General features: G+C 51.3%; 1 protein-coding gene across 1 annotated transcript in view; it reads left to right on the top strand.

The window, feature by feature from the left end:
* Positions 1–16,381, top strand: part of LOC138369889 (microtubule-associated protein 6-like) — a 40,797-nt gene extending 24,416 nt beyond the window's left edge. Inside the window, exon 4 of the mRNA XM_069333635.1 lies at positions 15,726–16,381. Within this exon, the coding sequence (XP_069189736.1) occupies positions 15,726–16,381 (656 nt within the window). The remainder of the gene's footprint in view (positions 1–15,725) is intronic.
* The last annotated feature ends 1,443 nt before the right edge of the window (positions 16,382–17,824 follow it).

Here is a 17,824-nt window from a genome sequence, read left to right as displayed (position 1 = left end):
AATTTGCGAGCGGTTGGGCCTGGAGATGGTGGTGTGGGGGGGGGGGGGGGCTGGAGACGGAGGTCTCCAGCCTCTGGGGTCTGAGTACGAGTCTGGGGGCGGGGCTGGGGGTCTGGGGGCCCCTGTTACCTAGCAGTAAATAGGTACCTGGGAGTTAGCCAGCTGTCACGGGAATACACACACACACACACACACACACACACACACACACACACACACACACACACACACACTCGGAACAATGCACAACAGGAAAACTATCGAAGGGGGGGGGGGAAGGGGATAGTTACGTAAGGGTCAGAGGTCGCTGCCCTAAATGCTCTCAACCAACCTATCCCTCTCCAAAATACTGCACCGCATTTTAACGTACAAGTCCCCCCCCCCCTCAACGTCAAAATATGATGTAGTATATAAATCATGTCCCGTTTTCTATTCGTGTGTCCTCGGCTAGGTTAGGTTCGGGCAATTTAGTGCATCATTCTTGGGGACGTTGTGACAACTCGAGAGAACGGGCAGCAGACACGACACGAACAGCAACCTGTCCGAGGAGGACAGGTTGCACGGATGGACGATCGGACGGACGGACGGACAGTACACCGTCCCTACAATGAGGTCTGAAGTGTGTGATGTTGGGTGCGTGTGAGCGTGGTGTTCATATGAGCGTGAAGCGTGGGGTATGAGTGAGCAAAAGTGCACGCGCGTGAGCGTGAAGGGCTGGCTGGAGCGTGAGTGAGTGGACCCCGTCACGGGCAGGGAACACAAGGCCGTTCTAAATCATGGTGCCGTCCCACCTCCTGTCTCCACACGCCTCCCTTCCCCTAGCACTACCTGGCGCCTGCCTCACTCACACACACACACGCACGCACGCACGCACGCACGCACGCACGCACGCACGCACACACACACACACACACACACACACACACACACACACACACAGTACTCAGATGAGCCACACAGACATTAGAAAGAACTTTTTCAGTGTCAGAGCAGTTAACATAAGATGCATTAGGCAGTGATGTGGTGGAGGCTGACTCCATACACAGCTTCAAATGTAGATATAACAAGAGTCCAATAGGCTCAGCAATCTGTACACCGGTTGATTGATGCCTGCTTGATGGGGTTCTGGGAGTTCTTCTACTCTCCCAAGCCCGGCCCTGAGGCCAGGCTTGACTTGTGAGAGCTTGATCCACCAGGCTGTTGCTTGGAGCGGCCCTGCAGGTGTTGAGAAGCGGGACCAAGGAGCCGAAGGTTAACCCGCCTGCAAGCACAACTGGGCAAGCACACGCAGCAGACCCTACAACACAACTCACTAATGAGAACGCCATCAAACCCCCCCCCCCCCCATGCAGCGAGGACCCACCCCATCATGACGGATGACAGCAAATATTGAACGGAGAACCAAAACACAAAACCCGGACTGTCAGCTCCAGGTACACAAGCAGACGAGCACGCTCATAAATTCTCTATTCCCTTGGCTCCGTTGGAATATATGAAACCGTAGAGGGAAAAACAGCACGGGGAGGGAGGGAAGAGGGAGAGGGGAAGAGGGAGGGGGAAAAGGGGGGGGGGAAAGAGAGGGGAGGAGGATTTGAAATACGTTTCCAATTTTTTTTTACATAACAACATATGGTGGAGGTAGGTAGACGGCCCCTGCCGGGGAGCGAATATTTAATGCCTTTGAGTGGCTGCGGTTATTATGTTGTGGGCGCTGCCCCCCAACCATGGGGGGCGCTCCCCCCTCCCCCATCATGCTCCACCACCCACCAACATCCAACTTCCGTCAACCCGTCCACCAACGCCTCCTAACCCTCCGTCAACCGGCCCACCGACGCCTCCTAACCCTCCGTCAACCGGCCCACCGACGCCTCCTAACCCTCCGTCAACCGGCCCACCGACGCCTCCTAACCCTCCGTCAACCGGCCCACCGACGCCTCCTAACCCTCCGTCAACCGGCCCACCGACGCCTCCTAACCCTCCGTCAACCGGGCCACCGACGCCTCCTAACCCTGGATCACGAGACCGAACAAACACAACATGAAAGCCCATTTAAAAGTTGAGTAAAAATCCAGATTGGGTTTCAAAAGCTCTTCAAATTCGGCCTTTGAGCGAGAATTAAAGCTTCAGCATCATATTCCTCCTCAACCCTTCTCCTTCAGCCACAAAATTTACCCTCCATTAAAAACCGCATTTTATCTCTTAAAAATATTGTACTCGTCGACTATACTAGATGTCGAGACCTCTGCTAGACTAGATGTAGAGACCTCTGCTACACTAGATGTAGAGACCTCTGTTAGACTAGATGTAGAGACCTCTGCTAGACTACTAGTGGTGGGTCATGTCAATCCCCCCTTTGTCATATACTATGGGAGGCACTCCAAGTATATGGCACCGCTTCCCGTATCCTGGCACCGCTTCCCCCACTGTGCCAGGGGTGGCACTCGCCTCCTCCACTGCATTAAATAGTGGGCCAGACTTTGCACCGCGTCAACAGCGGGAACTGACTGCATGGCCCACCACCGTCACGGCATCAAATACATGACATTAATGTCCCCGTGACACGTGACACAGGCACGTGTCTAGACACACATCTGTGACACACGTATCCGTCACGGTTAATACACACACGTCGATGTGAGGTAAGTAATACGTCACGCTTCGACACATCTATTTGACGTAAGAAAACGTCAAGGTTAACACACACACACACACACACACACACACACGTGACGTCAGCATCCGTCATGCTCAACACACACACACACACACACACACACACACACACACACACACACACACACACACACACACACACACACACACACACACACACACCGGTGAGCACACAATTACACCTCGTCCCGCCTGCAACTGACACACATATGCAACACACACACACACACACACACACACACACACACACACACACACACACACACACACACACACACACACACACACACACACACACCCTTAAGCAATGTTCGCCAACACTGCCCTATTTGCCGCCAAAACGAAAGTGCGGAGCGAGTACCCATGACGCGGATGTCTGGCTAAGGAAAACATGTTTATAAAACACTCGTGTGTCATTCCGACCCCCCCCCCCCCACCTCACCTAAGATGCCGCGTGCTCCCCACCAATATCCGTTCAAAACCGCGACGGACTAGTAAGCAATAAAGCACCGTAATATTAACGTTTCCTATACATCAGCCTAAAGTGCGTTGCTTGTGTTCGTATACGCGTTTTCTGATGTATTGATCGATTGGTCAATAAGGCTTTCGGGAAATAAAAGACTTAAAATAAAACACTGAACCATCTAAAGCAATTATTAAATACGAACAAACGAAAACTTCAGAGTTAGAAGATCTAAGAAGTACCCAAAGAGCTGAAAGCGTCAGCATTAAAAGCTACGACAACGTATATAATAAGAGGTACTTGAACAAATCCACAAGGGCCGTGACGAGGATTCGAACCTGCGTCCGGGAGCATCCCAGACACTGCCTTAATCAACTGAGCTACGACTTTTGTTCATTTCATTCATCACGTTAGTGTGATTTCGGTGTGTAATGATGTAGGGATTCGAACCTACGTCAGAAGTACTTGTATGGCCAACATAGTGGCGGACCAGACAGTGTGGTGGTGGTGTTGTACAAACTGGTCTTGGCTACAGGCACCTCTGGCAGGTTAGTGAGGCTGAGCCACTGCCACAATATTCAGCCTCTTAACTGTGACAAACCGCTAACACATTCACTTCAACACAACATTGTTAAATGGCAAACTGTAAAACAGTTTAGACCCGGCCTTTTGTATAATCAATTATATATATATCTCACTGAATCTGGAATATTGGAAGACGTCCTAATATTTATTCTAACTTTGCTTTTCCGTATTAAAGTTTTTTTTAACAATATCTCTTTTGTATCCATTTCTGCCGTGTTTACTTTAATTTAAAATTCGCAAATTGAAACGTGTATAATACCTGAAGTAATAGGTCGTTGTCTCATGAAATATATATATGTGCTTCAATCTATAATTTACAACTATTGTCTTGCGTATGATCCTTGTGTGGCAGTAAATACGAAAATCATCCCCGCTGTAATAAGACCTAACTGAATTACTCCGGTTACACATAATTGAATATTAATTGTCAATAAAGATGTTAATAACAACAACTTGGATCTTGCGCGAACTCAGACAATTTGTAAAGGGGGAATTAGAGAGCTGCAAGTCTTATTTTCTGGCAATCGTCCTGCCAGGTGTGGGGCCCCCACACACGTCCCCCTGCCAGGTGTGGCCCACACGCGTCCCCAGCCAGGTGTGACCCCCACAAGTCCCCCTGCCAGGTGTGGGGCCCCCACACACGTCCCCCTGCCAGGTGTGGCCCACACACGTCCCCCTGCCAGGTGTGGCCCACACGCGTCCCCTGCCAGGTGTGGCCCACACGCGTCCCCTGCCAGGTGTGGCCCACACGCGTCCCCTGCCAGGTGTGGCCCACACAAGTCCCCTGCCACTCAACCCACCAACATCAAGGAAGGAATGTCCCCCCCCCCCAGCACCGTCTCTTAGCCAAAGGCCTAGCCACAGTGACCCACAACATGCCCCCCATCATACCCCACAACATAGCAACATACTACAGTGATGGCTCTGTAAATCATCAATCCTCACTCGCAGCAGCAGCGGCGTCCTCCTTACTTGTTTCACTAAAGTATTCATCAACGCCTGGAGGCCTGGTCGGAGACCGGGCCGCGGGGACGTTGAGCCCTGAAATCATCGCAGGGTAACGCCTCCACACTTGAGACCGAAATGCTCCCCACTAAACTGTTCTTTGGAACATATACATGACAACCGTAATACTAACAATGTAATTGCTAACTGATGCCAAATCAGCAATTCAAATCCTAAGTCATCAGACAATGAAGACTAATACCTGCAGTCATCACCCTTGAGGTTATCTTGAGGTGATTTCGGGGCTTAGCGTTCCCGCGGCCCGGTCCTCGGACCAGATCTTCTTTTTGTTACACACCCCCAGGAAGCAGCCCGTAGCAGCTGTCTAACTCCCAGGTACTTATTTACTGCTAGGTAACAGAGCCATCAGGATGAAAGAAACTCTGCCCATTTGTTTCCGCCTCCAGCGGGGATCGAACCTGGAACCTCATGACTATGAACCCCGAGCGCTGTCCACTCAACTGTCAGGCCCCCTCACCAACCCCCTTCAGAAGCACCCGTTCTTAAGAACTTGGCCCCCCACCTTGACCTGTAGGAGTTTCTGAAGATGATCTGTCAGACAAATCAGCCGGAGAGGGAACATGCAGAGAGAGAGAGAGAGAGAGAGTGGATGTCAACACCCTACACCCAGCACTGACCAAACACCCTACACCCAGCACTGACCAAACACCCTACACCCAGCACTGGCCAAACACCCTACACCCAGCACTGACCAAACACCCTACACCCAGCACTGGCCAAACACCCTACACCCAGCACTGACCAAACACCCTACACCCAGCACTGACCAAACACCCTACACCCAGCACTGACCAAACACCCTACACCCAGCACTGACCAAACACCCTACACCCAGCACTGACCAAACACCCTACACCCAGCACTGACCAAACACCCTACACCCAGCACTGGCCAAACACCCTACACCCAGCACTGACCAAACACCCTACACCCAGCACTGACCAAACACCCTACACCCAGCACTGACCAAACACCCTACACCCAGCACTGACCAAACACCCTACACCCAGCACTGACCAAACACCCTACACCCAGCACTGACCAAACACCCTACACCCAGCACTGACCAAACACCCTACACCCAGCACTGACCAAACATCCTACACCCAGCACTGACCAAACACCCTACACGCAGCACTGGCCACACACAAATAACTATACAGGAGGATGGAAGGTACATCGCCATCAGCTGCCTCGTACAGAGTACATCCCTCCCACCCTCGTAGTGGACTTACTGGCACAGGAGCGCGGCTGTGCCTCACCACGGACACCACCACACCTCACCAGTAATGGTGGTGTTCACACTCTTACGTCCCACTCACGTCACACTGAATATACCCCGCGTGTATGTATGTATATATATGTTGTAATTTGTAATTACAAAGATGCTAAATGGGGTAGGAAGATACGGGTGGAGAGCGAAGGGGACACGGGCGACACGCCGTGGCCGCCTCTTGCTCCCCCGCTGACGCAAGGGCGTGGCGGCCCGCGCAAACATCGACACGAATATAAAAAAAATATATCGGCAACTCCAATTACATATTTGTTTCCATTCACCGCTCTCATAGCAACACGATCACTTGCCTCACACTCTAAACCCAATCATGCTTCTCTCTCACGTTTCAACCAGCGTCATTCTTGACGCGGTCCATCATTCTTGACGCGGTCCATCATTCTTGACGCGGTCCATCATTCTTGACGCGGTCCATCATTTATGACGCGGTCCATCATTCTTGACGCGGTCCATCATTCTTGACGCGGTCCATCATTCATGACGCGGTCCATCATTCTTGACGCGGTCCATCATTCATGACGCGGTCCATCATTCTTGACGTGTGTGCCTCACCCAAACGTAATCAACGCAAACGTCTAAGAAAAGGTGTGCAGATCATCCCTTCCCTCACTCATCACACCACACAGTTCACCTGACCATCTCTCATTAACGTCCAGCCTCACCTGGCCCATCTAGGTGATCCCGGAGCTCGCCTGGCAATCCTCACCGTCTAACAAATGGTATTGTGTACAAAAACTTAGATACCAGAAGCTTATTTGCAACTGTTTGTGTGTTGGCTCCCTCGCCTCCCCGGAGTCTTGCCCAATAAGAGCATCAGAGTTACGGGGCGTTAGGTAACGGAGCTCTCTTTCTGCTGGGCATCCAGCTGTGGCGAGGCTCCTATTGATGATGTTATTAACGTTGTCTCTTGTAACGTCGACTCCCGCCTCGCCTCGTCCACACACAGACCAGCACATGCATGATCTGCTGTTCGAGGCACTCTCGGCTGAGTGTGTGTCGAGTCTGATGCCCCGGCCAAGACACACACTTCTCTCCCGTCTCATTACAAGGAGCTCATGGCCGGAGGAAGGTGTTCGGTTCCCGATCCTAGAACCTAGAGCCCTTGAACTTCCATCGATTTGCGAGCAGGTTCTCGAGTGCAGTGTACTTACTCGAAATCTTTCCATCTTGAATGTAGTCATCTTGCCTACAGTCGAAAGGTTGTGAATGAAGTCACCCTCCGCCACGTCACCCGTCAGGGCAATCTTGTTCATAACTACCGGCACTGAAACAGTCACTGTGTTGTCCCTGAGACGCCTTCATCAGTGATACACGCGCCTTCCAAGGCCGCAGTTAATTGTCAGATCACGGACACTGGTAGGTATATGACCTTCACTCCCTGGTGTCCTGGTGACCAGCAGCACCACCCCGCCCCTGGTGTCCTGGGGACCAGCAGCACCACCCCGCCCCTGGTGTCCTGGCGACCGGCAGCACCACCCCGCCCCTGGTGTCCTGGTGACCGGCAGCACCACCCCCGCCCCTGGTGTCCTGGTGACCAGCAGCACCACCCCGCCCCTGGTGTCCTGGGGACCAGCAGCACCACCCCGGCCCTGGTGTCCTGGTGACCGGCAGCACCACCCCGCCCCTGGTGTCCTGGTGACCGGCAGCACCACCCCGCCCCTGGTGTCCTGGTGACCGGCAGCACCACCCCGCCCCTGGTGTCCTGGTGACCAGCAGCACCACCCCGCCCCTGGTGTCCTGGGGACCAGCAGCACCACCCCGCCCCTGGTGTCCTGGTGACCAGCAGCACCACCCCGCCCCTGGTGTCCTGGTGACCAGCAGCACCACCCCGCCCCTGGTGTCCTGGTGACCGGCAGCACCACCCCGCCCCTGGTGTCCTGGTGACCGGCAGCACCACCCCGCCCCTGGTGTCCTGGTGACCAGCAGCACCACCCCGCCCCTGGTGTCCTGGGGACCAGCAGCACCACCCCGCCCCTGGTGTCCTGGTGACCAGCAGCACCACCCCGCCCCTGGTGTCCTGGGGACCAGCAGCACCACCCCGCCCCTGGTGTCCTGGCGACCAGCAGCACCACCCCGCCCCTGGTGTCCTGGCGACCAGCAGCACCACCCCGCCCCTGGTGTCCTGGCGACCAGCAGCACCACCCCGCCCCTGGTGTCCTGGCGACCAGCAGCACCACCCCGCCCCTGGTGTCCTGGGGACCAGCAGCACCACCCCGCCCCTGGTGTCCTGGGGACCAGCAGCACCACCCCGCCCCTGGTGTCCTGGGGACCAGCAGCACCACCCCGCCCCTGGTGTCCTGGGGACCAGCAGCACCACCCCGCCCCTGGTGTCCTGGGGACCAGCAGCACCACCCCGCCCCTGGTGTCCTGGGGACCAGCAGCACCACCCCGCCCCTGGTGTCCTGGGGACCAGCAGCACCACCCCGCCCCTGGTGTCCTGGGGACCAGCAGCACCACCCCGCCCCTGGTGTCCTGGGGACCAGCAGCACCACCCCGCCCCTGGTGTCCTGGGGACCAGCAGCACCACCCCGCCCCTGGTGTCCTGGGGACCAGCAGCACCACCCCGCCCCTGGTGTCCTGGGGACCAGCAGCACCACCCCGCCCCTGGTGTCCTGGGGACCAGCAGCACCACCCCGCCCCTGGTGTCCTGGTGACCAGTAGCACCACCCCGCCCCTGGTGTCCTGGGGACCAGCAGCACCACCCCGCCCCTGGTGTCCTGCCTCAGCCCCTGACAGTTACTGCTGGAGGGCGCGGCGAACGACAAGCAGTTTATTCAAGAGTGAGAAGTGGGACCCAATAGCTAAAGCTGAACTCAAGCTCGCGCGCACAGTCTAGAACTGTGGAAGAGTACGATCGCATGGAGCTACAAGGATGGGGAAGTAGGAACCGACCAAGAGGCCAAACGTTGTGGCGTCACCTCACCACAACCACATTTCCTGCTCCCGGGTACTCCAGCAAGCCATCAGTAGGCCCCGAGGACACCATGCGGCAGTGTGCCTGCGGCAGGAGGCCGCAGCGACCACCTTGCGGCATTGTGGAACCACCATCACACCTTCATAACCTAACCGACATGATTTCATTGCACAGCATGAGCCTGAGTGCTTAAAATAGACGAGCAACACCGTGGATAATAAACACGGTAGTGAGGGCCAAAGTGTTCTTCAAAAGGTAGTGTTCTCCTACCTGTTCTCAGGTAGGAGAACAGCGGAAGTCTGGAGCAAGTGAGGGTAGGGGTTTAATTATCTCTCCTATATCGCCCGCCCATACGGCGGCGAGGTATCTAGCGAAGGTATGGAATACATTAGTACACATGAGTGCAGACTTGTTAAGACTACTCGTATGTCAGAACGCTGCCATCATAATGGAAGCGCTTACACACACACACACACACACACACACACACACACACACACACACACACACACACACACACACACGTACAAGTGCTCGAGCCCGCGCGTGCAGGCACACAAGACCACACAATAAGCTTGTGCACCACTTCATTGAAGGTTGAGGAGTCGGACTAAATAACTGAAGCTCAAACCCCGCAAACACAACTAGGCCAGTACACACACACACACACACACTCCTATGAATATGATGCCAACCTGATGAGTTGGAAGAGGAGAGAAGAAAGTTCCAGGTGAACACGGGCAAGCAGCATGATATGAGAACGTGGCTGCTTGATTGTAATCCCAATGAATGCAAGACAATGAGAACTGGGGCCACTACACAACGAGTCACTTGCCACAGTCAGGGGACATAAAAGAAACGCAGGATAAGACATCACGTTAAGTCTCACATCATAAGACATCACCTTAAGTCTGAAATCATAAGACATCACGTTAAGTCTGACATCACAGGATACAGCAAGCACGCACGGAGAGATGGCGGGAACACACAATGTTTAGCTTCACAGTGACAAGTGAGAGGAATGGGCTGACCCGGCACTTTCTGCCGGAACCTCTCTAATTTTCATGGTAAATTTTACCTTTGTTCCATTAGTATTTCTTATATTTGCGAAAGAGAAAGTCGAAAAGTCGTGGACCTCTGATGTTCATGATGTTCTCTGTGCTTAAGTACTTCCACTAGGGCAGTGTGAGGCGATTTTTCTCACTGATGTTACCTGCTTGATGGGGTTCTGGGAGTTGTTCTACTCTCCCCCAAGCCCGGCCCGAGGCCACGTTTGTTGTATATCACTTTAGTGTGATTTTCTGTGTAAATAAGCACTAATGTGCTGGCATTTGTAGACGTGTAGGATCTTATATTGCGTTGCATCATGTTGATGACTGATGCTGCGTTTGCTCAGTTATGCTCACGAAGCATCAGGTCGCCCTGCATCATAACTCACAACTTAATCACATGTTTCAGTTACGTGAAAAATGATGCCGTCTTGGATTCCCTGTCCAGGCTCAGTTCTTCATATTGTCCCACATCAAAGTAGTTTGAAAATTTCTCTGAAAATGAAGATGATATACGTAGTTTTCCAGCGACTTATATCCAAGCCATTTTCATGCTGATTGTTGTATCGTGTGTAAAGGATGACACGAGGTTGTTGTTGTTGTTGGTATTGGGTTCCTGCCTAATATCAAACGAGAAATAGGTTTGGTGCAAGGACAGTGCCTAGAAGCACAGAGACTGACCGCCAAGTGGTCGTGCCCATTGACTGACGCAGAGACTGATACTGAGTTTCGTTCTTCTTTGGTTGGATTCCCGCCAGGGGCTGATGCCATGTTGAAGAAAACGAAGGAGGGTAGAAATTGAGGCACGTGAAAGAACGTGTAATCGTGAACACTGGTCCAAGCGCTCACCACGGCCAGTATCATGGGATGGATATACAAGTGCCGATACTGGACACTGGTACTGGAGAAATGTGGGTTAGTGCTTACAATTATCATCAGAACTCTCCTCCACCATTTACACCATTATCTGTGTCCCAGTACCAACAACCACCAGAGCTCCATCAGCTACTATCACCAGTTATTACTACCAAGACACAAATCCTTCTTCCCCACCACCAGGGGCCCACCACCACCAGCAGCAGGGCCCACCACCACCACCACCACCACCAGCAGCAGCAGCAGCAGGGCCCACCACCACCACCAGCAGCAGCAGGGGCCCACCACCACTACCAGGGGCCCACCACCAGGGGCCCACCACCAGGGGCCCACCACCAGGGGCCCACCACCACGCCCCAACCAGACAACCAGCCAGCCGCTGGTGATAGAGCCACGACCAAGCTACACCACACGATAACCATTTCCTGCCGGAGTAAAGTTTAGTGAGTAACACCAACTCATTTCCGCCGCCAGTTCAAGCAAGGTGGCCGCCTCCAGTGACATCACAGAGTCAACACCGAGATGTAGTGTACATCTACCGAGATATATTGTACATACATTAACAGAGATTCAATATATCTACAAACTTATCTTAGTTTGAACTCTTTGTTTAAAATAAGGTCTGAGACCAGCCCCTACATGGGCACTCACACTTGCAGTGTTACTGACACTCATGACAAGTGGCAGGTGGAAACACAAATTAGTCTAAGAAATGTAAGTAAATTCTCGGACCCTGCACAGGGGATAAACAACTGGAACGCACTGAAATAGGAAGTAGAGGAAGCCACCTCCATTCTTAGCTTTACGGCCAGATTCGGTAAAGATTTCGAATGGCAGAATAGTTCAAATATAACGCAACAGACGCAGCAAGACTAGTAGGCGGGGCACAAAGAGCTAAAGCTCACTCCCCCAGAGACACTGATAGGTAAGTAATGGCAGGTAAGCTCTCACGGCAGCGCTGGTATTTACATGTAACTCAAAAAAAAAGTATTCATTCTAACCATCTATGTGACGTCATCGGAACCTGCTTATTCTTTGAATGATGTCATTTCCTCCTCCATTTGCAACAGAACAGGATTTTTATTCTCCTCCCTTCACTTCCAAGGAGGAGGAGGAGGGAAGTCCCATGAGCACATCCAGAGGCCCTAGTCAGCGCCAACACCCCGGGGCGCCGCGGCGGCTCCTCATGATCTGACACTGGGAAACAATGCACCTGTTTTTACTAACCAGACAACTGACTTAACCTACCGAGACCAATATTCATTAGTCCAAGCAAGCGTTAAGATTACCTGGAGAATACCTGGAGAGGGTTACGGGAGTTCTTCTACTTCCCGACTTGTGATAACTTGGTCCAACAAGCTGTTGCTTGGAGCGGCCCGCAGGCCCACATATCCACCACAACCCGGCTGGTCTGGCACTTCTTGCAAGAACTTACCTAAATGCTCCTTGAAGACGTCCACCATTGTTCCGGCAATATTTCTAATACATGCTGGGAGGGTGTTAAACACCCGTGGACCCCTGATGTTAAGACAATGTTCTCTGTGCCCATGGCACCTCTACTCTTCATTGGTTCTATTCTGCATTTCCTTCCGTATCTTTCGCTCCAGTATGTTGTTATTCTACTATGCAAATTTGGGACCTGGCCCTCCAGTATTTTCCATTAATATATTATTTCATACCTAACTGTTACGTCTATTTGATATGTCTCCTTTCCGGAGAGTACATTTTGAGAGCTTTGAGACGGTCCCAATAATTCAGTTGTTTTATCGTGTCTATGCATGCCGTATGTGTTCTCTGTATTCCCTCTATTTCAGAGATCTCTCCTGCTCTGAAGGGGGAAGTGAATACTGAGCAGTACGCAAGACGGGATAGCACCAGTGATTTAAGTAGTTTTAGCATTGCTCTAAGGTCTCTGGATTTGAACGTTCTGATAATCCATCCAATCTTTGTCGTGGCTGCCGCTATATTTGCTCGGTTATGTTAACTAAATGTCAGATCGTCAGGCAGCATATTTCCCAGATCTTTTACATGTGGCTTTCCTTTTATGATTAAGTCTGACTGTATCCTGTACTCTGTTTCGTTCAAGTTCCTCGTTTCCACCATACTTAAGTATCTGGAACTTACCACCGTTAAAATCATGTTATTTTCCGTTGACCAATCGAAAACATTATTAATATCGGCTTGAAGTTTTTCAATCTTGTACGGAGGAAATTGTCATGCTGATTTTCGTATCATCTGCAAAGGATGACACGAAGCTGTGACTAGTATTTTTGTCTATATCAAAGATAAGAATGAGAAATAGCAGTGGTGCAAGGACTGTGCCCTGAGGTACAGAGCTTTTCACTGCACTTGGACTTGATCTTATTAGAATGACTTACTCTTTGTATTCTGTTTGACAGACAGTTGAAAATCCAACTCCCCACTTTACCTGTTATTCATATTGCTATCTCATTTTATGGGCTATCCATGGTCACATATCGAGTGCCTTTGCAAAGTCTGTGTATACAACATTTGCATTTTGTTTTTCATTCTAATGATTCTGTGATTTTGTCATAGTGGTTGAGTAACTAACATACAGGATCTTCCCGCTCTAAATCCATGTTGTCCTGGGTTGTGAAGTTCATTGTTTGATATGATTCCTAATCACTCTTTCAAAAACTTTTAATTATGTGTGATGTTAGTGCAACTGATCTATAGTTTTTTACCTCTCTTGGGTAGTGGAGTACTTTAATCTGCTGATTTAAGTACTGCCGGTATCTCCCCTGTATCCAGGCTCTTTCTCCAAACTACACTGCGCGCTCGCGCTACTGGTACTTTACATTTCTTTATGAATATTGAATTCCAAGAGTCAAGGCCTGGGTCTGAGTGCATAGGCATGTTGTCAATTTCTCTTTCAAAGTCTTCTGTGTTTGTGTTAATATCAGTTATATTATCTGGTGTTTGGGTGTCATTCATAAAGAAGTTGTCTGGACCTTCAACTTCATGTTGTTTATTGGGATGTTAACATAAAAGGCCTCATACTGGCCTTTTAGAATTTCACTAACTTCTTTGTCCTGCTATTTGTATGAATTTTTAGTTGCAAATAAAGGTTCAATACGGGAGGAGGTTTTTGATTTTGATTTAGCATATGTGAAAAAATATTTAGGATTTTTCTTAAACTCTTGTTAGCTTTATGTTCCAATTTCTCAGACTGGTATGATCGCATCAGCGTCTCCTCTATTTCTTCAATCTCCCTGTTAAATTATTTTGTACAGGAGAGTCGTTTTCCTTTCAGGAGAGCCGTCTCCTCTTCAGGAGAGCCGAATTACACGGCGTAATCTAACACACCTTGACATAACGGTATATATATAGTTCTGACAATCTTAAAACGAGCTTTGTCGGACCGCCTTGTGAACAATATCATCATACTCCGCTGGGTTGCAAGCCAGTCGCAGGCAGCTCTTTTGCAAGTGCGTGTGTGTACATCCTCTTTGCTGGGTGAGTGAGCACACCCAGCACACCTGACATGTATGTTGTGGCATCTAGGTCGCGCGGTGAGTTGGGGGTGGGTTTAGGGTAAGGGTCGTACCGTGGGGGGGTAGGTTAGGGGGTTAGGGTCGTACCGTGGGGCGGGGGTATGGAGGGAGGAGAGGGTTAGCCTGGACCTCCGGCAGACAGCTTACGATCCTAAAAAATGCAGTGTTGTTGTGCGTCAGAATTGTAAATCAGGACTTGGGTAGAGCGGCAGGCAAGGTCGAGGACGCTTAGTTGTGTTGTGCACTTATCTCTGGTGACCTTGGAGCCTTGGGAGGGGGGGGAGGGGGGCATAGCATACTCTCCTTTCTTGACTCAGGAAGCAGTGGCGGCACGTGTCAATATCCCCCTGAGGCCTAGGAAGCAGCAGACCACATTTAATAGTACTAATACTATACTAATACGATTTAGTACTTCTGGAATGTTACCCCTAACCACTTGGACTGGACGGAAGAGCGACGGTACGTCTCGCTTCTTGCAGATCGGAGTTCAATCCCCCGACCGTCAAAGCGGTTGGGCACCATTCGTTTCCTCCGTCCCATCCCAAATCGCTATCCTTCATATCCCCTTCCAAGTGCCATATAGTCGTAATGGCTTGGCGCTTTCTGCTGATAATTACCTGACCATACCTAGTTCTTACCTTCAGGAATGTTAAATTCCGGAAATAACACGTATAGTTGTAGTGGTTATGTGGGCCTCCGGGCTAAGAGGACAGCCCCACACAGCAGACTGTAAGAGGTATGAGAGTTGTTACAACAACAGTTGTTACAACAACAGTTGTTATAACAACAACAACCAGGCTCACACACCAAGACAATCACCAGGGAAGGCCGCACCATTACAACAACTTTCAGGTAAAGAAACACCACCACCACTGGGTGTTTTTGTTTGTAAATTTGTAAAAGTTTTTGTAAAACTCCCTTTTGGAAATAACTTCCTTTTGTAACGTCCTTGAGATTATCTTCTTGAGACTATCTTGAGATGATTTCGGGACTTTTTAGTGTCCCCGCGGCCCGGTCCTCGACCAGGCCTCCACCCCCAGGAAGCAGCTCGTGACAGCTGACTAACACCCAGGTACCTATTTTACTGCTAGGTAACAGGGACATAGGGTGAAAGAAACTCTGCCCACTGTTTCTCGCCGGCGCCTGGGATCGAACCTGGGACCACAGGATCACAAGTCCAGCCCTAACTAATTTTTTGTCTACATGGCAGACTAATTTGTTAGTGTTGGCTAACAAATTAGCCAAGACTCCCCCCCCCCTGGTGGTGGAGTGGTCTCTACGGCTGGTGCCACGTGTTGTGCAGGTGTTAACGCCACCACGTGTCGTGCAGGTGTTAACGCCACCACGTGTCGTGCAGGTGTTAACGCCGCCACGTGTCGTGCAGGTGTTAACGCCGCCACGTGTCGTGCAGGTGTTAACGCCGCCACGTGTCGTGCAGGTGTTAACGCCGCCACGTGTCGTGCAGGTGCTAACGCCGCCACGTGTCGTGCAGGTGTTAACGCCGCCACGTGTCGTGCAGGTGTTAACGCCGCCACGTGTCGTGCAGGTGTTAACGCCGCCACGTGTCGTGCAGGTGTTAACGCCGCCACGTGTCGTGCAGGTGTTAACGCCGCCACGTGTCGTGCAGGTGTTAACGCCGCCACGTGTCGTGCAGGTGTTAACGCCGCCACGTGTCGTGCAGGTGTTAACGCCGCCACGTGTCGTGCAGGTGCTAACGCCGCCACGTGTCGTGCAGGTGTTAACGCCGCCACGTGTCGTGCAGGTGCTAACGCCGCCACGTGTCGTGCAGGTGTTAACGCCGCCACGTGTTGTGCAGGTGCTAACGCCGCCACGTGTCGTGCAGGTGTTAACGGTGCCACGTGTTGTGCAGGTGTTAACGCCGCCACGTGTTGTGCTGGTGTTAACGCCGCCACGTGTCGTGCAGGTGTTAACGCCGCCACGTGTTGTGCTGGTGTTAACGCCGCCAAAGATGCAACTCATGTTTAACCTTCACAAGTTATTTCGTTAGGATGTTATGCACGCGCGCGCCCGAATGCGCCCACGAACGCAAGCGCGCGCACACATACAACATGTATGTGTGCATACAACATGCATGTGTGCATACAACATGTATGTCCACTCGGCCTTGCGGCTGAGTGGACAGCGCTCTGAGGGTCGTAGTCTTAAGGGCCCGGGTTTGATCCCCGGCAGAGGCAGAAACAAATGGGCAAAGTTTCTTTCACCCTGATGCACCTGTTCACCTACCAGTAAATAGGTAACTGGGAGTTAAACAGCTGTTACGGGCTGCTGCTTTTTTTTTTTTTTTTTTTTTTTTTTGTGTGTGTGTGTGTGTGTGTGTGTGTGTGTGTGTGTGTGTGTGTGTGTGTGTGTGTGTGTGTGTGTGTGTGTGTGTGTGTGTGTGTGTATAAAGTTAGTAGTTAGTAACAGTTGATTGACAGTTGAGAGGCGGGCCGAAAGAGCAGAGGTCAACCCCTGCAAACACAACTAGGTGAATACACACACCAATAAGTGAGTACACACAGACCCGCTAATCTTCAGGACAACATTAGTCTGCCAACACCTTTCATAACGTGTCCATTGTTGGTGCTGCAGCCTCTGACTTGTGCCTGGGGGTCAGTGCCACTGTGAATGACAGGACCAGTGTGAGGGGTCACTGCCACTGTGATTAAATGTCAGTGTCAAGGCGAGTGGATGCCAGTGCCACAGCGAGTGACAGGTGCGAGTGAGGGGCAACTTGAGAGCTGTGACCCCACGGACATCACCGTTGGAGACACCAACGTTGTCATTTAAGATCATTGTCACTGTTCTGAACGTTAATAATGTCCTACTTACGACCACTTCTATAATGCCTTTACTGAGCTCTCCTCCCCACCGTGGCTCATACACAACTGTTTTAGGGAATAATTACAACTGTAAGAGTAATACGATTATTTGTCTCTTTGTCCCTTCTTCATGACCTACCCCCTCCCTCCCTCCCTCCCTCCCTCCCTCCCTCTCTCCCTCTCTCCCTCTCTCTCTCTCTCTCTCTCTCTCTCCCTCTCTCCCTCTCTCCCTCTCTCCCTCTCTCCCTCTCTCCCTCCCTCTCCTTATTTTGGATCCCTAAAGCAGCAGCTACCATGGAATGAATAAACAGGAAATGCAATAAGCATTAAGCAATTAGACCAATATCTGTGAGCTGACGGTCTTATTTTCTAATTAGGCTCAAACGTCTCTAATAAATTTGTAGTTGAACCCCAACCGTCTTATTGCTACCTGATTATGGTCAAAGAGGGGAAGATACACTTTCGTACCCAGTTAAGTGGAGAGATACGCCTTCACACTCCTTTTTCAGTCTCTGAGAGTGGTTTCAGAGCCTGAGAAAGGGTTCGACTCGCAGCAGCCTTATTCAGGCTTGCGAGTGAATAAGTTGGGTGCCTCGGGAGGGCCATA

The sequence above is a fragment of the Procambarus clarkii genome, chromosome 30 (genome assembly GCF_040958095.1).
Source record: "Procambarus clarkii isolate CNS0578487 chromosome 30, FALCON_Pclarkii_2.0, whole genome shotgun sequence".
Taxonomy (NCBI): Eukaryota; Metazoa; Arthropoda; class Malacostraca; order Decapoda; family Cambaridae; genus Procambarus; species Procambarus clarkii.
This window is presented reverse-complemented; position numbering and strand designations above follow the sequence as displayed.